The sequence below is a fragment of the Calliphora vicina genome, chromosome 5, assembly GCF_958450345.1.
Source record: "Calliphora vicina chromosome 5, idCalVici1.1, whole genome shotgun sequence".
In the NCBI taxonomy this organism is placed as follows: Eukaryota; Metazoa; Arthropoda; class Insecta; order Diptera; family Calliphoridae; genus Calliphora; species Calliphora vicina.
The window spans coordinates 23,594,199-23,619,703 of record NC_088784.1 but is presented as its reverse complement, the minus strand read 5'-3'; the positions used below and the strand labels follow the sequence as shown (position 1 = coordinate 23,619,703).

At 32.1% G+C, this 25,505-nt stretch overlaps 1 protein-coding gene across 1 annotated transcript in view; it reads right to left on the bottom strand.

Annotated features, from left to right (window-relative positions):
* bin3 (bicoid-interacting protein 3) overlaps nt 1-25,505 on the bottom strand; it is a 53,802-nt gene that overhangs the window by 4,957 nt on the left and 23,340 nt on the right. Inside the window, exons 2-6 of the mRNA XM_065514508.1 lie at nt 14,024-14,393; nt 10,241-12,617; nt 2,231-2,420; nt 816-2,167; nt 609-755 (exon numbers count right to left, since the gene is read on the bottom strand). Coding sequence (XP_065370580.1) covers nt 609-755; nt 816-2,167; nt 2,231-2,420; nt 10,241-12,499 — 3,948 coding nt within the window. The 5' untranslated portion in view covers nt 12,500-12,617; nt 14,024-14,393. The remainder of the gene's footprint in view (nt 1-608; nt 756-815; nt 2,168-2,230; nt 2,421-10,240; nt 12,618-14,023; nt 14,394-25,505) is intronic.

Here is a 25,505-nt window from a genome sequence, read left to right as displayed (position 1 = left end):
TTTCTTCCATTTTTCTATAGAAAAATTGTGACAGCTGTGTCTGTCTTCTATCCAAAAATCGTGACAGCAATTTCTGTCTTCGATTTTTCTATAGAAAAATTGTGACAGCTGTCGTCTGGATTAAATTTTCTTATGGATAAATTGTGACAGCTGTGTCTGTCTTTGATTTTTCTATAGAAAAATTGTGACAGCTGTCTGCCTTCGATTTTTCTATAGAAAAATTGTGACAGTTGTGTCTGTCTTCGATTTTTCTATAGAAAAATTAAGACAGCTGTGCCTGTCTTCGATTTTTCTAAAGAAAAATTAAGACAGCTGTATCTGTCTTTGATTTTTCTATAGAAAAATTGTGACAGCTGTGTCTGTCTTTGATTTTTCTATAGAAAAATAGTGACAGCTGTGTCTGTCTTTGATTTTTCTATAGAAAAATTGTGACTGCTGTGTCTGTCTTTGATTTTTCTATAGAAAAATTGTGACTGCTGTCTTTGATTTTTCTATAGAAAAATTAAGCAACTGTGTAGGATTCGAATTTTCTATAGAAAAATTGTAACAGCTGTATCTGTCTTCCATTTTTCTATAGACTGTCTTTGAATTTTCCTCAAAAAACCAACCTGTATGGGACGACTAAATCCTTTGCTCAAATGTTTTGGAATGCCCAAAGTGTAACTGTGACTAAAGCCCACTTCGGAACTCAGCAGATATTCATGAAATTTATTGGGATAGAATTCGATATTGTGATAATTATTGTAAATGTCCTCCTGCAATTAAATAAATCATAATAAATTAAAGCTCTTTTCAATATTAAAAAATCTACCTACCGTTAAATTCTTCTTTCTCTTATAGCTCGCCCAATTTTGGGCCTCCAATATCAGCTTGCCACCCGGCCTCAACTGATTAAACATTCTCTTGAAGGCCGACTTTAGGCCAGCATCACCAAAATTCAAATGTATCCACTTGGTGAGAGACAAACACAAAATGAGATCATACTGCTGGCTGTCGTTGGCCAGCAGAGATTCATCTTTTAGCACATAGTTCGTTTGACGAAAGAAGACATTGTGGGGAAAGTCGTTTTTCGTTTTGGACTGGTTAAGCTTATGCGTCGATGTGGAGTGGGTGGTGTTGGCCTTGTGGCTGGCCGTCGATGTGGCCGGATGACCGGGTGTACTGAGGGTTGTGGTGGACGTAGAAGCAGGTGACTGAGATTCAATATTTTGGGGACTAGAAGAAGCTTTGTTGGAAGTGAAATTGTTGGCGCAGGAGGGTGCGGAAGATGTTGCGGTTATGCCACCGTAGGTGAGTGGAAATGATATAGGAAAGAAATCGGAGGCATCCACATTGGAATTCTCCTGCTGCAAATACAAGTGATGATGATGATGGTGGTGGTGATGATGATGCAGCAGATGATAGTGCAGTAAGTGATGTTGGAATTGTTGCCAATGCTCATAGTTGCCATGGCCATGGTGGTGATGATGATTATGTAGTTGTTGTTGTTGTTGTGGATCTCTTTGCTGCTGCATTTGCTGTTGTTGTTGTGGTTGCATTTGTTGCTTTTTCTTTTTGCGCCTTCTACGTCCCTTTTTCTGCTTAACTTCCGAAGTATTTGTTGTTTCCAACAACTCACTAGCATCCAACAATTCTTTTTTTAACATTTCATGTGGTATACGCACATACATGGCCAGGTTGCGCCTAGCTCTAGCTATCAACTCCTTGTCAATATCTATACCCAATATAGATTTGGGTGCCAATTTTCTAGCCACTGAAATTGTCATGTGACCCACATTACAGCCTATATCCAAGATATCTTTGTTTTTGAACAGCTCGGGATACTGTAAAAACACTTGCAAACGTATGTCCATGAATTCATTGAGATGCCTGAGGCCGGCATAACGATCATAGTTGCCATAACGATATTGTTTACCATCGGCTGGGAATTTGGGTAGAGATTTTAGGGAAACGACTGAGGAAATAATTTCTTTTTTAACCGTTTCCGCTAGAATTAAAGCATTTTTGGTATCGACCGCTTCGGTTGTCGGCTCGCTTATTGGTTCCGGCTCAGCGGTAGCTGTGGAGGTGGCCACAGAGGCAGTACTTAAAGGACTGCCCAACAGAACACCAGTTTCTGCAAATATTTCTACTTTGGCCAATTCGGGTGTATCATCACGGGGTATTTCTGCGAAAGGAAATCATAATTAATGAAATATATTGTAATTGGGTTTATTAAATTCAAACTTACCCTCTACCAGCAGTTTGCTTGATTCCTCTAAGGGACTTAGATCGGTTAGAGTGGTTTCACTGATTGAAGTAGATCGACGTTGAGATTTCCGTGCTCCTGTAGCAGTTGTTCGAGGTGGTCGCTTCCAAGCACCGGGTTGTGGCACCACTGGGCTAACTATTTTGTCCATGGAATCAACTCGGAAATATTTCTGGAATTGTAAATAAAATATGGTTAATTATTAAAGTCATTTGGAAGAATAAAGCCTAAACAAGACACTTTTCTATAGAGTAAGGGTCTAAACAAGACACTTTTCTATAGAGTAAGGGTCTAAACAAGATACTTTTCTATAGAATAAGGGTCTAAACAAGACACTTTTCTATAGAATAGTGTCTACACAGACACTTTTCTATAGAATAGTGTCTAAACAAGACACTTTTCTATGGAATAGTGTCTAAACAAGACACTTTTCTATGGAATAGTGTCTAAACAAGACACTTTTCTATAGAATAGTGTCTAAACAAGACACTTTTCTATAAAAAAAGGGTCTAAACAAGACACTTTTCTATAAAATAAGGGTCTAAACAAGACACTTTTCTATAGAATAAGAGTCTAAACAAGACACTTTTCTATAGAATAATTGTCTAAACAAGACACTTTTCTATAGAATAAGGGTCTAAACAAGACACTTTTCTATAGAATAAGGGTCTAAACAATATACTTTTCTATAGAATAGTGGTCTAAACAACACACTTTTCTATGGAATAGTGTCTAAACAAGACACTTTTCTATAGAATAAGGGTCTAAACAAGATACTTTTCTATGGAATTGTGTCTAAACAAGAAAATTTTCTATAGAATAAGGGTCTAAACAAGACACTTTGCTATAGAATAATGGTCTAAACAAGACACTTTTCTATGGAATAGTGTCTAAACAAGACACTTTTCTATAGAATAGTGTCTAAACAAGACACTTTTCTATAGAATAGTGTCTAAACAAGACACTTTTCTATAGAATAGTGTCTAAACAAGACACTTTTCTATAGAATAGTGTCTAAACAAGACACTTTTCTATAGAATAGTGTCTAAACAAGACACTTTTCTATAGAATAGTGTCTAAACAAGACACTTTTCTATAGAATAGTGTCTAAACAAGACACTTTTCTATAGAATAGTGTCTAAACAAGACACTTTTCTATAGAATAGTGTCTAAACAAGACACTTTTCTATAGAATAGTGTCTAAACAAGACACTTTTCTATAGAATAGTGTCTAAACAAGACACTTTTCTATAGAATAGTGTCTAAACAAGACACTTTTCTATAGAATAGTGTCTAAACAAGACACTTTTCTATAGAATAGTGTCTAAACAAGACACTTTTCTATAGAATAGTGTCTAAACAAGACACTTTTCTATAGAATAGTGTCTAAACAAGACACTTTTCTATAGAATAGTGTCTAAACAAGACACTTTTCTATAGAATAGTGTCTAAACAAGACACTTTTCTATAGAATAGTGTCTAAACAAGACACTTTTCTATAGAATAGTGTCTAAACAAGACACTTTTCTATAGAATAGTGTCTAAACAAGACACTTTTCTATAGAATAGTGTCTAAACAAGACACTTTTCTATAGAATAGTGTCTAAACAAGACACTTTTCTATAGAATAGTGTCTAAACAAGACACTTTTCTATAGAATAGTGTCTAAACAAGACACTTTTCTATAGAATAGTGTCTAAACAAGACACTTTTCTATAGAATAGTGTCTAAACAAGACACTTTTCTATAGAATAGTGTCTAAACAAGACACTTTTCTATAGAATAGTGTCTAAACAAGACACTTTTCTATAGAATAGTGTCTAAACAAGACACTTTTCTATAGAATAGTGTCTAAACAAGACACTTTTCTATAGAATAGTGTCTAAACAAGACACTTTTCTATAGAATAAGGGTCTAAACAAGACACTTTTCTATGGAATAGTGTCTAAACAAGACACTTTTCTATGGAATAGTGTCTAAACAAGACACTTTTCTATAGAATAGTGTCTAAACAAGACACTTTTCTATAGAATAGTGTCTAAACAAGACACTTTTCTATAGAATAGTGTCTAAACAAGACACTTTTCTATAGAATAGTGTCTAAACAAGACACTTTTCTATAGAATAGTGTCTAAACAAGACACTTTTCTATAGAATAGTGTCTAAACAAGACACTTTTCTATAGAATAGTGTCTAAACAAGACACTTTTCTATAGAATAGTGTCTAAACAAGACACTTTTCTATAGAATAGTGTCTAAACAAGACACTTTTCTATAGAATAGTGTCTAAACAAGACACTTTTCTATAGAATAGTGTCTAAACAAGACACTTTTCTATAGAATAGTGTCTAAACAAGACACTTTTCTATAGAATAGTGTCTAAACAAGACACTTTTCTATAGAATAGTGTCTAAACAAGACACTTTTCTATAGAATAGTGTCTAAACAAGACACTTTTCAATAGAATAGTGTCTAAACAAGACACTTTTCTATAGAATAGTGTCTAAACAAGACACTTTTCTATAGAATAGTGTCTAAACAAGACACTTTTCTATAGAATAGTGTCTAAAAAAGACACTTTTCTATAGAATAGTGTCTAAACAAGACACTTTTCTATAGAATAGTGTCTAAACAAGACACTTTTCTATAGAATAGTGTCTAAACAAGACACTTTTCTATAGAATAGTGTCTAAACAAGACACTTTTCTATAGAATAAGGGTCTAAACAAGACACTTTTCTATGGAATAGTGTCTAAACAAGACACTTTTCTATGGAATAGTGTCTAAACAAGACACTTTTCTATAGAATAGTGTCTAAACAAGACACTTTTCTATAGAATAGTGTCTAAACAAGACACTTTTCTATAGAATAGTGTCTAAACAAGACACTTTTCTATAGAATAGTGTCTAAACAAGACACTTTTCTATAGAATAGTGTCTAAACAAGACACTTTTCTATAGAATAGTGTCTAAACAAGACACTTTTCTATAGAATAGTGTCTAAACAAGACACTTTTCTATAGAATAGTGTCTAAACAAGACACTTTTCTATAGAATAGTGTCTAAACAAGACACTTTTCTATAGAATAGTGTCTAAACAAGACACTTTTCTATAGAATAGTGTCTAAACAAGACACTTTTCTATAGAATAGTGTCTAAACAAGACACTTTTCTATAGAATAGTGTCTAAACAAGACACTTTTCTATAGAATAGTGTCTAAACAAGACACTTTTCTATAGAATAGTGTCTAAACAAGACACTTTTCTATAGAATAGTGTCTAAACAAGACACTTTTCTATAGAATAGTGTCTAAACAAGACACTTTTCTATAGAATAGTGTCTAAACAAGACACTTTTCTATAGAATAGTGTCTAAACAAGACACTTTTCTATAGAATAAGGGTCTAAACAAGACACTTTTCTATGGAATAGTGTCTAAACAAGACACTTTTCTATGGAATAGTGTCTAAACAAGACACTTTTCTATAGAATAGTGTCTAAACAAGACACTTTTCTATAGAATAGTGTCTAAACAAGACACTTTTCTATAGAATAGTGTCTAAACAAGACACTTTTCTATAGAATAGTGTCTAAACAAGACACTTTTCTATAGAATAGTGTCTAAACAAGACACTTTTCTATAGAATAGTGTCTAAACAAGACACTTTTCTATAGAATAGTGTCTAAACAAGACACTTTTCTATAGAATAGTGTCTAAACAAGACACTTTTCTATAGAATAGTGTCTAAACAAGACACTTTTCTATAGAATAGTGTCTAAACAAGACACTTTTCTATAGAATAGTGTCTAAACAAGACACTTTTCTATAGAATAGTGTCTAAACAAGACACTTTTCTATAGAATAGTGTCTAAACAAGACACTTTTCTATAGAATAGTGTCTAAACAAGACACTTTTCTATAGAATAGTGTCTAAACAAGACACTTTTCTATAGAATAGTGTCTAAACAAGACACTTTTCTATAGAATAGTGTCTAAACAAGACACTTTTCTATAGAATAGTGTCTAAACAAGACACTTTTCTATAGAATAGTGTCTAAACAAGACACTTTTCTATAGAATAGTGTCTAAACAAGACACTTTTCTATAGAATAGTGTCTAAACAAGACACTTTTCTATAGAATAGTGTCTAAACAAGACACTTTTCTATAGAATAGTGTCTAAACAAGACACTTTTCTATAGAATAGTGTCTAAACAAGACACTTTTCTATAGAATAGTGTCTAAACAAGACACTTTTCTATAGAATAAGGGTCTAAACAAGACACTTTTCTATGGAATAGTGTCTAAACAAGACACTTTTCTATGGAATAGTGTCTAAACAAGACACTTTTCTATGGAATAGTGTCTAAACAAGACACTTTTCTATAGAATAGTGTCTAAACAAGACACTTTTCTATAGAATAGTGTCTAAACAAGACACTTTTCTATAGAATAGTGTCTAAACAAGACACTTTTCTATAGAATAGTGTCTAAACAAGACACTTTTCTATAGAATAGTGTCTAAACAAGACACTTTTCTATAGAATAGTGTCTAAACAAGACACTTTTCTATAGAATAGTGTCTAAACAAGACACTTTTCTATAGAATAGTGTCTAAACAAGACACTTTTCTATAGAATAGTGTCTAAACAAGACACTTTTCTATAGAATAGTGTCTAAACAAGACACTTTTCTATAGAATAGTGTCTAAACAAGACACTTTTCTATAGAATAGTGTCTAAACAAGACACTTTTCTATAGAATAGTGTCTAAACAAGACACTTTTCTATAGAATAGTGTCTAAACAATACACTTTTCTATAGAATAGTGTATAAACAAGACACTTTTCTATAGAATAAGGGTCTAAACAAGACACTTTTCTATGGAATAGTGTCTAAACAAGACACTTTTCTATGGAATAGTGTCTAAACAAGACACTTTTCTATAGAATAGTGTCTAAACAAGACACTTTTCTATAAAATAAGGGTCTAAACAAGACACTTTTCTATAGAATAAGAGTCTAAACAAGACACTTTTCTATAGAATAATTGTCTAAACAAGACACTTTTCTATAGAATAATTGTCTAAACAAAACACTTTTCTATAGAATAATTGTCTAAACAAGACACTTTTCTATAGAATAAGGGTCTAAACAAGACACTTTTCTATGAAATAATGGTCTTAACAAGACACTTTTCTATAGAATAAGGGTCTAAACAAGACACTTTTCTATAGAATAAGGGTCTAAACAAGACACTTTCTATAGAGTAAGGGTCTAAACAAGACACGTTTCAATAGAATAAGGGTCTAAACAAAACACTTTTCTATAGAATAATGGTCTAAACAAGACACTTTTCTATAGAATAAGGGTCTAAACAAGACACTTTTCTATAGAATAAGGGTCTAAACAAGACACTTTTCTATAGAATAAGGGTCTAAACAAGACACTTTTCTATAGAATAAGGGTCTAAACAAAACACTTTTCTATAGAATAGTGTCTAAACAAGACACTTTTCTATAGAATAAGGGTCTAAACAAAACACTTTTCTATAGAATAGTGTCTAAACAAGACACTTTTCTATAGAATAGTGTCTAAACAAGACACTTTTCTATAGAATAGTGTCTAAACAAGACACTTTTCTATAGAATAGTGTCTAAACAAGACACTTTTCTATAGAATAGTGTCTAAACAAGACACTTTTCTATAGAATAAGGGTCTAAACAAGACACTTTTCTATGGAATAGTGTCTAAACAAGACACTTTTCTATGGAATAGTGTCTAAACAAGACACTTTTCTATAGAATAGTGTCTAAACAAGACACTTTTCTATAGAATAGTGTCTAAACAAGACACTTTTCTATAGAATAGTGTCTAAACAAGACACTTTTCTATAGAATAGTGTCTAAACAAGACACTTTTCTATAGAATAGTGTCTAAACAAGACACTTTTCTATAGAATAGTGTCTAAACAAGACACTTTTCTATAGAATAGTGTCTAAACAAGACACTTTTCTATAGAATAGTGTCTAAACAAGACACTTTTCTATAGAATAGTGTCTAAACAAGACACTTTTCTATAGAATAGTGTCTAAACAAGACACTTTTCTATAGAATAGTGTCTAAACAAGACACTTTTCTATAGAATAGTGTCTAAACAAGACACTTTTCTATAGAATAGTGTCTAAACAAGACACTTTTCTATAGAATAGTGTCTAAACAAGACACTTTTCTATAGAATAGTGTCTAAACAAGACACTTTTCTATAGAATAGTGTCTAAACAAGACACTTTTCTATAGAATAGTGTCTAAACAAGACACTTTTCTATAGAATAGTGTCTAAACAAGACACTTTTCTATAGAATAGTGTCTAAACAAGACACTTTTCTATAGAATAGTGTCTAAACAAGACACTTTTCTATAGAATAGTGTCTAAACAAGACACTTTTCTATAGAATAGTGTCTAAACAAGACACTTTTCTATAGAATAGTGTCTAAACAAGACACTTTTCTATAGAATAGTGTCTAAACAAGACACTTTTCTATAGAATAGTGTCTAAACAAGACACTTTTCTATAGAATAGTGTCTAAACAAGACACTTTTCTATAGAATAGTGTCTAAACAAGACACTTTTCTATAGAATAAGGGTCTAAACAAGACACTTTTCTATGGAATAGTGTCTAAACAAGACACTTTTCTATGGAATAGTGTCTAAACAAGACACTTTTCTATGGAATAGTGTCTAAACAAGACACTTTTCTATAGAATAGTGTCTAAACAAGACACTTTTCTATAGAATAGTGTCTAAACAAGACACTTTTCTATAGAATAGTGTCTAAACAAGACACTTTTCTATAGAATAGTGTCTAAACAAGACACTTTTCTATAGAATAGTGTCTAAACAAGACACTTTTCTATGGAATAGTGTCTAAACAAGACACTTTTCTATAGAATAGTGTCTAAACAAGACACTTTTCTATAGAATAGTGTCTAAACAAGACACTTTTCTATAGAATAGTGTCTAAACAAGACACTTTTCTATAGAATAGTGTCTAAACAAGACACTTTTCTATAGAATAGTGTCTAAACAAGACACTTTTCTATAGAATAGTGTCTAAACAAGACACTTTTCTATAGAATAGTGTCTAAACAAGACACTTTTCTATAGAATAGTGTCTAAACAATACACTTTTCTATAGAATAGTGTATAAACAAGACACTTTTCTATAGAATAAGGGTCTAAACAAGACACTTTTCTATGGAATAAGAGTCTAAACAAGACACTTTTCTATGGAATAGTGTCTAAACAAGACACTTTTCTATAGAATAGTGTCTAAACAAGACACTTTTCTATAAAATAAGGGTCTAAACAAGACACTTTTCTATAGAATAAGAGTCTAAACAAGACACTTTTCTATAGAATAATTGTCTAAACAAGACACTTTTCTATAGAATAATTGTCTAAACAAAACACTTTTCTATAGAATAATTGTCTAAACAAGACACTTTTCTATAGAATAAGGGTCTAAACAAGACACTTTTCTATGAAATAATGGTCTTAACAAGACACTTTTCTATAGAATAAGGGTCTAAACAAGACACTTTTCTATAGAATAAGGGTCTAAACAAGACACTTTCTATAGAGTAAGGGTCTAAACAAGACACGTTTCAATAGAATAAGGGTCTAAACAAAACACTTTTCTATAGAATAATGGTCTAAACAAGACACTTTTCTATAGAATAAGGGTCTAAACAAGACACTTTTCTATAGAATAAGGGTCTAAACAAGACACTTTTCTATAGAATAAGGGTCTAAACAAGACACTTTTCTATAGAATAAGGGTCTAAACAAAACACTTTTCTATAGAATAGTGTCTAAACAAGACATTTTTCTATAGAATAGAGTCTTAAGAAGACATTTAATTTGAAAATTATTTTATTCCCTCCTAAAACACTGTCTTCTTTTATTTATTTTTCCTAGTACTCTACTCACCTTGCTCTTTTGAGAGTTGCTCTCGCTGATTTTGCGTTTTCTACCACCTGCACCACTTGCCACCGAGCTACCACATGATGTTGTGCTGGTATTGCCACTACAAGTTGTGGTGGATACTAAATCCAAACGCAAATCACGACATGCGCGTTCTCTGGCAACAGCAACATCTGGTAGTACAGTTGCTGTATTAGCGGCAGCATTATTATTGTTGCTATTGTTGCTGGTGGTGATGGTGTTTGTGTTTTTTAGGGAACCAACACTTGTCACATCAACAGTTGTAATTTCCTGGTTTTGCTGTGGTAGTTCCTGGAGTTGGGCTGGCAACTGTAGGGGGGGAGTTGTAGGTTGTTGATCTGCTTCTTTGATTTTGCAATTGTTCTCAGTGGCAGTGACTGGTGTGGCAGCGTCAATGGCGACAGTGGAAGCTACAACAGCAGCATTAGCTGCAGTGGTAATAATTGTAGTCGTCTTGCTCAAAGTGTTGGAATTATTTATGTTTTCAGCAACTAAGAGCTTGTGCTGTGGTGAATGTAACTCGTTCTCTGTTAGCTCTTCATCTTCACTACCCGCCGAATTGGCGGAGATGTGGGGGTCTTGTTTGTTGCAAATATTTTCCAAATCTATTGATAACGAGACGCCCTTTTCAGTACTCATTGTACTGCTCAACAGAGCAGTTGTTTGTTCATCCAATGAATCGATGGTGGTTGTAGTACTTGTGGTAGAATTTAGGGAATCGTAACGACGTCGTTTGGGTTTGCGATTTTTACGATGTCTATGCTTGTGCGCTTTATTTGGGCCTCCCCTAAGACCCAAGGCCAAAGAGCCTTGCAGACTGAGGCCACGTTTCATGGGAGAGGTCAATTGTTTTTCATATTCCATGGAATCCACGGGATCCAAGAGATGCAAAGGGTCATGGATATTGGGCGGTATAATGACCTCTACCTTGGGGGGTGTGGTTATGGGCGATTGCCGGGGTGTGGTGGCCGGTGTATTGTTGTTCGAAGAGGCATTCGAGGAGGCCTCGTTTTGTAAAGAGCTCAAGTTTAAGGGATCTGATATATTGCCACCCAGTAGAAATTTGGTGGGTGGTATGAAATTGCCCTTACGTGGCCTTTTGTCCGGCAAAAAGAATTTCGAACGTAAACAACAAATGTGTAGAGCTGAAGCAGCACCGGACACCGTTGAATTGTTGGCTGAGCTGGCATCTTTAGCATTGTGCGAGGGACAGCCATTAATGTGGCAGCAAGTCAGATTTGAGGCTGTTACGGCACCAGCATTGCCCGCTCCGGGTCCCCCAGCACCCAGGGTATTGTGGGCTGAGCCAGCACAGAGAATATGATGATGATTGCCACTTAAACCGCCGCCACCACCACCTCCACTAGAACGATGAGGGGCTATTGGCTTTTTATGCAGTTGCTGTTGTGTTTGCTTGCAATGGCCATGGCCATAACCTAATTTCTCAGAAGCCATGACCGTTAGACAAGACGGTGGAAAACCACCTTGACCGGCTGACATACGTGTGTCAATGGTATTGAGGGTGTTGGAGGAAGCACCATGATGTGGATAATGATGATGATGTGGTTGTGCATGGGTTGTATGATGATGGTGGTAATGACCTCCTACTTGATTTTTAAGATTTTGTATATTTTCCAAATCGGCTTTTGATGTGACTGATAGATTTGTTTTCGTTTCATTTTCATTTTCCGTAACACTTATGGTGGCCGTTGTTGCGACTAAAGCGTTTGTAGCCGAATTGCTATTTGGGTTTGAGGAGGTTGTATTATTATTGTTGGCTATGGCGCTGTTGGTGGTGGTGTTGATGGTGGTGGTATTGTTTTGTTTGGCTGATCTGTGTTGACGTTTATTCCAACATTTATTCTTTTTATTATTATTTAGACTAGAACTGGCGGCAGTTTTGTTGGCCGCTGTGGCAGGGGCTGACGTCGTATTGTTGCTGGTGTTGGAAGCAGTAGAAGTTTTCTTATGTTTAACAAATTGTTGTGGTGCACGAAATTGATGTTGTTGCTGCTGCTGTTGTTGTTGTTGCTGGGATTTTAATTTATTTGTTGCCGTAGGCGTTGTTGGTGATGTAGCATGTTTAATCAGTATAGTTGTGGCTGAATTTGCATGTGTCGCCCCATCAATGTGGGCATTTTGATTTTCATGTTTTAACGGTTTATTTTTATTACCCGTTTCGATTAAAACTGTACCGGTTGATTGACAATCGCCAGGATTATCAAATTTCTTTAAAGTTTCCATTATTTTGTATGTTAAATATTTAAAACTTTTTTAATGTACATAGCTTTTGTTTTTGGGGGGTGTTATACCTTATAAAACTATTGTAGTTTTATGTATTTCCTTTTTGGGACAGAATTTTCTAAAATAAATAATAGAAAATAGGTTTATTATTAAACAATTACAGTAATTTACATAGGGTAACATAGAGATGAGAAGGAATTGTCAAAAACCTAAGTCTGTTGTCAAAAACCTATATCTTGCAACAACAAAATACATGCTAGTCAATGTATTTTGTTGTTGTATCAGAAATATTATTTGTTGTATTTTTGTTTGACAAATCGTCTCTATGTATAATTCTCTATGTTAATTTACATTTGCTGGAAGAAAATTTACACAATTTACAAACATTTATTTTTGTGGGATTTTGTGTAAACATTTTGGGAATTCTTTGAATAAGAATTTTATTAAATCTTAAAATTTTGCTATTTTCTGATTTTTAAATTCCCCATTTCGGGGATTTTGCTTTAACATTTTAGGAATTTTAGAAAATACTAAAATTATTAATGTTTATTGCAGGATTTGTAAATAAAAATTAAATTTTATTGTTTTTTCTAAATTTATTATAAAACTTAATGTTCCCGAGATGGGGATTTGTCGTAGAGATTTTAGGAATTCTTAATTAAACAAAAATTTTAGTAAATTATGATTTAATTTGTTTACAAAATTTAAAAATTTTTATTTTTTAAGAATTTTCACGTTTTCCCCGTTTTGGCGATTTTTAATAAACATTTTGGGAATTCTTTAAAAAATAATTTTATGTGTTAACATCATAAAATTTACTCTTTATTATTAATACCAATAAAATTCCATATTTATTTGTCAATATTTAAGTTCCCATTTTTGGGGATTTTGTTTTAACATTTTGGGAATTCTAAAAATTTTAATATTTTCTCCGGATTTTTAAATATAAATTAAATTTTAGTTTTTTCTAAATTTATTATAAAACTTAATGTTCCCGAGATGAGGATTTTTCTTAGAGATTTTAGGAATTCTTAATTAAACAAAAATTTTAGTAATTTATAAATTAATGGGTTTAAAAAAATTAAAAATGGGTATTTTTTAAGAAATTTCTCGTTTTCCCCGTTTTGGGATTTAATGTAAACATTTTGGGAATTCTTTAAAAATGAATTTTATGTATTAAAATCTTAACTTGTTGCTCTATATTATTAATACCAATACAATTCTACATTTATTTCGCATTTTTAAGTTCCCCATTTCGGGAATTTAGCTTTAACATTTTGGAAATTCTTGAAAATATTTTTTTTTTGTTATTTATTGCTTTTAGACGTATTTTTCATTTAAAAGTTTTTTTCTTGTAATAATTATTCATAGTTAAACTAAAGATTGATCCATCTTTGAAATTATGTACTATAAATTAAATTATTTGAAAATAGTTCATCCTTTTCAAATCTTCTTCCAGTTTTATGTATAATTTTGAATTCATTAAACTAAATTAATTGATTTATTTGAATATTTTGTACTCACTTTTTTATTTGATTTATTTATTCCATTCACTTCATTACTTTATTTTTAAAGTTCTTTAATTTGTTCCGCATTTATTTGTTTATTTTCCTCTCTTTTATTATTAATTTTTCATGTTATTTAGTTCATTATTAAATATTAAATTTGTTTTTAGCTTTTTTGCTTATTTTCTTTCCCTTTAGAGGGACAATTTAAACGTTAATTTATTATTTTATTTATTTTAGTTTGTTTTCGTTTGTGTGGTGGTGCGCGATTTTTACTCTATTTAACTTTCCATTAATAACATTCCCTTCAATTTATTCTCATGCAATATTTACAGACAAGAAGGTACATGTTGGGCGTACGGAAAACTCCTTTGGAAAAACACAGTCATCTAGAAAGAAACCAGAAGAATAATGAGAAAACTGAAGAAAATTTTAATTTACAGGGTAAAAAAAAAAAATTCAATACAAAATACATCGTATATTATTTATAAACACAATCTTGTTCAAACTTAACAATAATTTAAATATTAAAATAGCTTGCTAGCTTGCTTGTAATGTTTTTTAAACATGCAAATGAATTTTAAACAGTACACAGCAATAATATTTACATAAATATTCAAAAGAAATTCATAAAAAATTGGTTTTCTTTTAGTTTAATACAAACAAATTATAAATTTATTTAATTTAAATCAATAAATCAATATTTTGAATAAAAAATATTAATATTCATTCAAACAAGTCAGTTTAAACGGTTAAGTAGTGTATTTGATTAAATTTAAGCATGTTTTACAATGAAAATCGCTATGTTGTTATCACTGTTTCAGACAGAGTTGTATTTTATAGATTTACAAGCGCTAAGTTGGCAACAGTGTTTTTAGCAGAGTTGTATTTTGTACATATACAAGGAAAAAATTAACGATTCAATAATATTTCAAATATTCTAACAATATAATGGTAAATACAAATTGAATTAAATGTCAAAAAAGACAACAACACAAAATGCATATCATTTACACTTACATTTATTAATAATTATGCTGATACGTTTAATATTTATTTCCAAACTCTAATCAATCAATATTCTTAAACAAATTGAATATCATTTTCAAACATTTTAAAACATATGTAAGTTTAAACATATAAAATTCCATCAACACGTGTCAATTTCCACAATATATTGCAATAATAAAAAAAACATCAAACACTTCAACATGATTTGACTTGTCTCCTATTCCATCTAAAAAATAAAACTAAATAAATATTCGTTTTTAAATTCTCATTTCATTATTGGCAAAAGTGTGAAATTTTAAACTTTTTCACAACTTTATCATTGAGCGAGCTGTGTGTGGCTGAGTGTGCTGTGCAATAGACACCAGCATGAATATGAGATGAATACGACTAACATCATTGTCACATCCTTATGCCACCATTAAAGATTCCACTTTGAGAGTAAAATGATGTAATAAAATGTTCATGTTTACTAAAAATTTCTTTTTAAAGGAGAAACATGTTTGTTTGGATTTAAAGCATGTACATTTTGAAAGCAACTATAATAGCATTTTGTTTTGTGTAGTTTAATTTCAAATAAATTTTTTTAAAAAACCACAAACCACGAAAACAAACTTTATGACTCCTTCTGAAATGTGTTGCTATCATTATATATACAGATAAATAAATTGCTAAATATGTTTGTAGTATGTACCTTTAAATAAGCAGTAAACTTTATCAACAGGGAAATCTTTTTGAAACGGACTTCAAATACTTTAGTATTTGTAAAATTAAAATTCCTTTCGGCATGAGACTTTAATAAAGTTAGAATCTATATTTGTTGTGAGTATGACTTAAAAATGCAGGATTTTTTAAAATTTTTAGCTTTTAGTTTGAAACATTTGTACAATTTAGTTTAGTTAGGAAGGAGGGTGCACTTCCACTCGGAGACCATAAGGTCCATTGTGATTCCCAAGAGTCCTATAGAGAGAAAAAGTATGCCTTTCCTGAAAGAATGAGACATGAAGAAAGGAAGAAGAAGAAGAAAGGTAGTGTTTTAGAGATAGCAAAAGGAGAAACAAAAAGAAAAATCCAAATCTGCATAAAGAGAAAAAATTGGTTACGGATTTGAATTCACTGCCAATTCACTAGCCAACCTCAATTTACAGCCAGCAACACTCCCAAGTTCATCTAAAAATCTGTTACCTAGCCATTTAAATATATGACTCTGTAGTCTCGTGTAGTTGCACATAACGTGCTCTACTGTCTCCAACTCTTCTACATCCCCATTTACCTATGAAGGCCTCGATTGAGCAGTGACCGGTTATCACTCCTACTAGAAAACTGAGACTACACCTATCCAACTCAATTAGTGTTTTGGTTGCTTTTGCATCCAGTTTTGGCCAAAATGCCTTGGACACTTGACAATCCTTCCTACTATTCCAGGATTGGTTAGTAAAGTCACGAAATCTTTCAAATATTAGCCTGTAGTAGTGACATATCGGACGTCTTACCACCCGTTCCCTTGTACCACGGTCTAGATGAGAGCCATGTCTGGTCAGTTCATCTGCCAATCTGATGGAGTAGTCTACCACTAACTCTTCAAGGGCTCTCATGCAGTCTTCCACTAAGCTAGAATGTATTATGTTACATTTCAAAGCCTCAAATGCCGCCTGACAGTCCACATAAATAGTCACTACTTACCCCTCTGTGACGTGTGCTTTTATCAACTCTGTGGATTTCCACATCGCGAAGACACTGCACACGTTAGAGAGTCTATCGTTTAATATCCTTGTCGACCATATAAACCCCGGCCCCGACCCCTACTAAGCCCTTCTGAGTATTTATTTTCCATGACAATTTGCTGTCAAGGAAGGTCACTAAATACTTGGCTGCACCTGATAAAAACAGCTCAACGCCGTGTAATTTCGTCAAATTGAAACTATCCGCCCTGTATTTCCTGGTAAAGAGCACCAATTCTGTGTTCGATGGGTTTACAACCAACCCGTTAGTTTTTTCCCAGGACCAGAGATCTCCAAGCGCTTCCTGCATGATGTCACTGATAGTGTAGAGAACTTTCTTTTAATAAGAATCACCATCGTCATCCGCATAGGCGACTATCTTCCTACCTTTACATTCAATGATTTTCAGAATAGAGTTTATCGACAGTAACCACAAAAGAGGAGAAAGAACTCAAACTTGTGGTGTGCCAGGTATCACGTCTTCTTATCTTATAGTCCCCTAGGGTTGAACTGATAATCCTGATATCCAGGATTGAAACTATCCAACACACCAGGACGTCGTTAACCCTAAGTTCCACTAACGAATCCCTAATAGCCTCTATCTTTATGTTAATAAAGGCAGCTAAAGTTATTCCATATGCTTCAAACTGTGCTATATACAACACACCACCTCATGAGGAGCACTCACAACAGTCTAAGGTCTAAAATCCTTTGGTTTCGAGTGGCTGGCCTTACCGGTGTTAGGCAATTATCTCCTACTGAGACAACTATTGAAGATATCCGCTAAAAGAATTAGTGACATATCCGGGATGTTACATAGCATAGTCGGAAAAACGCCGTCCAGACCCGGCCCGGTGGCCATTATTAGCTAAGACCTTTTCACATTTTTCTGGCAACATATGGATTCTGAGCCAAAATAACTGCTCATCTTTTGAGGCCAAGAACGAATCAAGCCAATATCGGATACTCTGTTCTGAAATGAAGCGTATCCCAGAGAAAGCGATCTGCAACGATCGAAACAAAACTTCCTAATCACTTCTTTCTAACAAATCAATTGGGTTCGGTACAGGTTCCCTGTGATGGCCTGGTCAGATTTCAGAAGATCATAATAAATAGGACTCTTTGGTTCCCACCAAATACAGAGCATTACCTTAGCGCCATGGATATTTGACTTTAGTGTCGATTCGGCTGGTTGGCCGGGCTTCACATACGATCTCTTACGCTTCGGGTTATCGTAATGGAACTATTTTTCATCGCATGTAATGATTTGGTGAAAAAATTATTTTCTTTTATAACGTTCAAGTATCTTTTCGGACATGCAAAATCATATTACAATGGCTCTCGGCTTCAATTTTCCTGCTTTTGGATGAATCCTGCTCCTCGCAAATTTTTTTAAATTGCTGTTTGAGTAGCTCCCAATGATTTTGCAAGCTCTTGTTAAGTTTGACAACAATCTTCATGGAGTAATCCTTGCAATTCTTGTTTATCAAACTTTTTTGGCTGACCTGGGCGATATTTGTCTTCCTAATGTATATTCATTCGACTTTTTTCGGTTAATGTTTGTTGATTTGAGGAAGAGAAAAACAACCTTCACTTCCTCTGCCAATGTCCTGCACTATCATATAATTGCCATAAATATTATGCAGATTTTTCTTTCATTGTCAGTGACAATGCTCAAAACTTCTCTGAAAGCATCGAAAAAGTACTAAACTGAATATACGAAGGGAGCTGCAGTTTAGAAAGCTATCAATCTCGGAGGAGTCACTATGGATCAATGATGTGAAACACACATATGGCAAGGTAGTGGCATCACTGCCAGCCACTTCATTTGAATGACGTTTACCATAAAGCAGTGATGCCAAATTAGTGATTTTTCGAACACTCTACTTTTATTATGCTGCAGTGAAACAGAGCTAATTCATGGTATAATTTGCACTCGAAAGTTAAGCATAACTATATACGTAACTAGGAAGTTAGTTAATATAAATAACTCATCACCAAAAATATGAAATGAAACTTTACATAAAGTTTAAAAAACTATCTAAAACTTTAATCCTAACCTTTTCGTCTCCGAAAGTCTTGGTTGTTTTTTTGTGTACCTCACGTACCACAAAGTGTTCATCATCTACATCTGTTCACTTATTTGCTTTTGAAGTGTTTGGTAAATAGAAATGAATGAAAAACGGCAGGTATAAAGAAATTAAATGCGTATATGCTATATAACATTTCCACAGCTACTTTTTGACATGGGCTTAACCAAAGTTAAGTTTAGGGGAGGGGCATTTGAAAGTAGTATCTTTCCATTTTTTGTTCAAACTAAAAATCTTTGTTTGTTTTTTCTTTATGTGGAGCTGACATTAACATGTCATCCTCTGTTTAGCTACGCTCCTGCCCTATGATGTTTATTTCGTTTTGTGGTTTCTCAAATGTACTCGTCGTCTGCAAGTAGTTTCCTAACCAGAACCCAAAACACACTCCAGCAGTCAGTCGTATTTGTACATATAAAAAAAAACATTAAATTCAACAATATGTTGCAAATGACAACAGCAACAAATATAAGATAAATAAATTAAACAAATAGCTTGACACTTATAACAATCCAGTCTAGAGACTAAGAGAGACAAGGAGACAGGAAAATATATATAAACACACACAAAAATATGAAGGTAATGAAAATAAAAGTGAATTAACCTGTTTTGTTAAAGATTGTTTAAAATATGTACCAGAAGTTCATACATATGTTGTAAATAAAGAAAAATTAAATATGAATTTTTATCTATTTGTTCGGGTTTTTCTTTTTTCCAAATGTAAATTAAACAGTTGATAATTAAATACAGAGTTATACTGTTTATTTTATAATTGAAAAGTTCAAGTATTATTTGTTTGAAAGCCTTAAAATTATAACGTATTTTACAAATGTCAAACGGAACAGAAGTGTCAAGAAAACATTTTTCTTCTTTATATAAATGTCAGCCAGGGGAAAAAACGCAGGAAACACAAAGTCCTTTCAGAAGTAGGATTTTTGTCAGTAGGCAAATCAATTATATGAGGATTAAAAAATAAATCGGCAAAAAAGGAACTATAAACAAATCTTTATGGTCAAAATTATGGATGGACATAAGAAAAATTTGTGACAATTGATTTAAATCCACTTGTCTGTCCCCCAGTTTGAGAATTTTCTTAAAGAATTTAGGAATTCTTAAATTAACCAATAATTTTACAATATATTGATTTGATTAAAAAAAATTTTAAATTTTTTTTTTAAATTTTATAATTTTCCTGTTTTGGGATTTTGTAACAAAAATTTTGGGAATTCTTTAAACAAGAATTTTTTAAGTTAAAATCTTAAAATGTTGCTCTTTTTAATTAAAAGCATTCAAATTCCATATTTATTACCCATTTTAAAGTTCCCCATTTTGGGATTTTTGTTCAACATTTTAGGAATTCTTGTTTTTTTTTTAATTTATTGCAGGTTTCAATATTTTTTCTAAAATTATTATAAAACTTAATGTTCCCGAGTTTGGGATTTTCCTTAGAGATTCTGGGAATTCTTAATTTATCAAAAAATATTATAATTCATTGATTAATTTGTTTCAAAAATTAAAAAAAGTAATATTTTTTTAAGAAATTTTATAATTTCCCCGTTTTGGGATTTTGTAGAAACATTTTGGGAATTCTTTAAACAAGAATTTTATGTGTTAAAACCTTATTATTTAGCTCTGTTTTATATAAGCAATAAAATTCCATACTTATTTCTCATTTTTAAGATCCCCATTTTGGGATTTTTGATTAACATTTTAGGAATTCTTAAAAATTCAAAATTTTTTTTTAATTTATGGTTTGCTTTGAGAAGGAAAACTTAGATTTTAGTATTTTTTCTAAATTTATTGTAAAACTTAATGTTCCCGAGTTTGGGATTTTTCTTAGAGATTTTGGGAATTCTTAATTTAACAAAATGTTGTATAAATTAGTGATACATTTTTAAAAAAATTTATGAATTGATATTTTATAAGAAATTTTATAATTTCCCCGTTTTGGGATTTTGTATAAACATTTTGGGAATTCTTTAAACAAGAATTTTATAAGTTAAAATCTTAAAATTTAGCTAGGTGTTATTAATAGCATTAAAATTCCGTACTTATTTTTTATTTTTAAGTTCCCCATTTTGGGGTTTTTGCTTAATATTTTAGGAATTTATGAAATTTCTAAAATTTTAATTCCTGGATTTATGATAGAAAACTAAATTTTAGTATTTTTTCTAAATTTATTATAAAACTTAATGTTCCCGAGTTTTGGATTTTTTTTAGAGATTTTGGGAATTCTTAATTTAACAAAAAGTTGTATAATTTAGTGATAAATTTTTAAAAAAAATTTAAGAAATTTTATAATTTCCTCGTTTTGGGATTTTGTATAAACATTTTGGGAATTTTTTAAAAAAAGAAATTTACAAGTTAAAATCTTAAAATTGGGCTAGCTGTTATTATAACAATAAAACATTTATTTCCCACTTTTTTTTGTTTCCCGTAATTTCCACATTTTAGGATTTTTTCTTTAACAAAAATGTTTATTGCTGCTTCGAATTGCCTGTATTTCAACCTTTGTATAAATATATTTTTTATATGCAAATTTGTTTAAAAATAACTCCATTAAAACGGTAATAAATGTGTGAAACCAAAACAAAACATGTATTTTATTAAACAATTTTAACTGATAAGCATTTAAAATACATACCTATAAACGTTATCATATAAAACGAGTCTTAAAATAGTGGGTTAAACAAATGTATAATCAATTTTTTTTAAGTTCAATGTTGAAATGTTGCATTTTTAAACACAAAAAATAATCAAAGAAAAACTAACTAGCAACGCTTCGTTAACTACTTACAGCATTGTAAACTTCACACTCGCGCTCTCTCTCTCTTTTCTACAAACTGCCTCCCACTAATTTACTGTTTTTAAATAATTCTCAAAACCAGCCAATTAATAAAATTAAAGGAACTATTGTAAATTAATTAAATTTAAAAATAGGTAGGTACATAATGTTAATACAACTATCTATTTTGCTTCGGAAAAATACATGAAATAGAAAAGAATTTTACGCCCTTCCCTTATAGGTATTAATTTAATTTGCTTTCCTAATAACTAGGTATTAACTTAATTATTTACTTTATTTTTTTTTATCTAATTAACTAAATATTTGTATCCCACTGTTAAAATACGCATGTCATACCATGACATGTCGTCGTTGCCACGCTATACATTTATGTCTTATCAAAATAATATGTAGTTTGTTATTGTTATTGTTGTGTATTAAAAATTAATGCTTGAAACTAAATACAATTCTTGTACAATATTCTTATTGTTGTTTTTATCGCATTTAAAAACATATTCTCTTCAATACTATTTTTTTCGGTGTTAATTACACACTATCACAATTGTTTGTATTGTTATTGTTGTAAAAAAAGATTGAAAAATAAATCGTATTAATATCGATTGCACAAAAACGTTGAAAGTTTAGTGAAAATTACATGTTTTTCTTAATAAAAAATCATCATTAAATTGCAGCCATCACTTATTAATTGGAATGAGAAGTTCAACACAAAAACAACAACAAGAAAAATGTATTGATAAACAACAACAACAATGAGAGCATTACATTTTGTTATATTAAAACTGTTTATTAAAGTGTTTTTCTCAGTTTTTTGCTGCTGTTGTTCATATTTGTTTACGTTTACACTAGGCCAGTTTTCTTGTGGGTAGAAGAGGAAGAATTGCCTATACTTGCAATTTGTTATCTTTCATTCATACTTTTTTGTTACCTAAAACTTAACAAAAGCTAAGGAAAACTTGCTCGCAGTGTGAACTGGTACTTTGGAGCAGTGGGGGGTTGAGCATTTGTGTTTTTTATGTTAGTAGTACAGTTTAGTATGAGTGTGAAAAAAAATGCTGTACAAAAAAGAGATGTCAACATTGCGATTTCCAATAAAAATCGCTAAATACTTCTAAGTACTAATCGGTAAAAATACACATTACGTTATCGCTTATCTAAGCTTTATTTCGTAGCAGTCATTGATAATTCTTTTGCTTATTTTCCACTTTGATTTAATATAAATAAGTCATAGGCCGCCTAATCGGTTAGCTCTCGCTTATAATGTAAGCCTCAATATCAGTAGGTGTCATTACTATTTAATCGATCTAAAACGAACTTGATGACACTCCTATAAAGACTTGCAAATTAGAATGTAATGAATGCAGATTATAGTCCTATTTGTATTTGCATGTTATGGTATACTGATTTTGTAATTGAAAGAATAATTTTTATATTGGGTGTATTATTATATCCGCATCGATCGAAATAAATTGTAGTCGGACGGGACAATTTCTGGACTATAAAGCGGGTTAGTCAAAACTTCACAACCTCCCCTTTTTAAATAGTTTTAAAAGTGTATTGCAACTAGGGTTTTTAATTTCCCGACCTTTTTTGATTCCCGGGAATCGGTAAAATTTGTCTCTACATTCCCGGCTACCCGGCTATTCCCGAAATATATAATAATACTGTAAACTATGAATATTATAGTAAAATTTCATATACAAACTTAGTTTTATAATCATTATATATAGAACTTCGTAGTAATTAATTCAATTTGAGCTTAATTCACTAAAATCTTAATCCGCAATTAAAAAATGTCAGCCTTTCATTTCATAAATCCATTCCCAATATCTTATTCTTTAGCTTCCTTCAAAAGCTTCATTTAAATTGAATTAATTTTGAAGTTAATTAATAACAGAATTTATTCAAACTTTGAATGATTAAATTTTTGATGATTCAAATCTACTACAGTAGTTTTGACTTACCTGCCTTTCACTTAAGAGCATTTTGCATATTAGTGCACAAAACTTGTGTTTTGTACATATATTTATCAAACTCCATTCAAATTCGTTAAAATAAAAAAATGCAGCAATTGCGGAGGTAACCACACAGCAAACTACAGGGGTTGTCCTGTCTACTCAATTGTTAAAAAATCACAAAGCCAGAAACCAAAGATTTTCCCCGCTCAGCCATTAAATAACATCAATTTGAACTACCCCCCGTTGCAACAGACATATGACAACAAAGTAACATATGCAAATGTACTTAGAAACAACCAAACTCAGCCGCAAGTCCGTCAACCCCAAAACGAAAATATGAACCCAGAGGTAAGAGAGCAAACGCCAATTTTCAATTTTACCCGACTAGAATCTACAATAGAAACTCTTGTGCAATCGGTAAATAACTTTACAAACTCAATGAGTAACATGATGCAAGAAATGCTTAAGATGCAATCAATGTTATTGCAGGCTGTGCTTAACAGACCATGAACTGCCTAAGAATATGTTTTTGGAATGCAAACGGCATACGCCAACACAAAAACGAACTCGAATATTTTTTAAGAAACCAACAAATTGATGTAATGCTGGTTTCTGAAACTCATTTGACGTCCAGAAGTTCCTTTCGAATAAATGGATATGTAATATATGACACCAAAGATCCCAGAGGTAGAGCATGCGGAGGCTCGGCAATTTTAATAAAAGCTCGAATAAAACACTACTTAATGCGTGATTTTTGCGAAGATTATCTTCAAGCTACTACAATCTGTCTTGAAGATTTTCATCGAAACTTAGTGATTTCATCGATATACTCACCCCCAAGATTCTCAATTACAGAAAGTCAATATAATAGATTTTTTAAATCACTAGGCCCCCGTTTCCTAGCTGCTGGCGATTATAATGCTAAGCACACATTCTGGGGATCACGACTGATTACCCCTAAAGGTCGTGTTTTGTTCGACTCAATCTCTAAAATGGGTTTGCATGTGCTTTCGAGCGGCCAACCTACTTACTGGCCTACTGACCCACGAAAAATACCGGATGTTATTGATTTTAGCGTGATGAAAAATATCCCTAGAGAGGCTTTGAATCCTCGCTGGAACTATCTTCAGATCACTCACCCACTATTATTACTTTATTGAGCCCCCTAGAAATTGTATCCCCGACTGGTAATTTAGCGATGGCAGGCACAAGAATAAATTGGCTCAAATATAAAAAATACCTCAGTACACATTGCTCGGAAAACATACCGCTAAGAACACCAGAAAATATTGATCACTCTCTTATCAATTTCGATAAAAATCTCAGAATGGCTGCTCAACATGCTACCCAAACACCCCGAAAATTCAGATATAATAGAATTAATTCTGCAGATGTCGAACGGCTCTTAAATGAAAAAAGAAGATTTCGAAGAGAGTGGCAATTGCACAGATCCCCCCAACTAAAATCGAAGCTTAAAGATTGTATAAAAAGACTTAAAAAGCTCTTGGAATTTCGAAAAATGGAATCATTGAATAAATATTTAGAAAGCCTGGACGCAACCCCACAATCGGATTACTCATTATTTCGAGCTACAAAAAATCTTAAAAGACCCGTTATATGTAAGTCCCCCTTGCGAAATTCAAGTGGTGGTTGGGCAAGAAATGATACTGAAAAAGGGAATCTGTTTGTTAATCATTTAAAAAAAGTATTTACACCGAACACATCAAACGAAGCAATTGAGTTGCCACCTGTTGCACCCTATTTTGCAGCAGCCGTACCCCTACGTTTTGAGATTCGAGAGATCGAAAATGCTATTGCTGATTTAAATCCCAAGAAAGCGCCTGGTATGGATAAGATCAGCAACAAGATGCTTATGGAGCTACCCCGGATAGCAATAAAAATAATTCTTTTTATTTTTAATGCT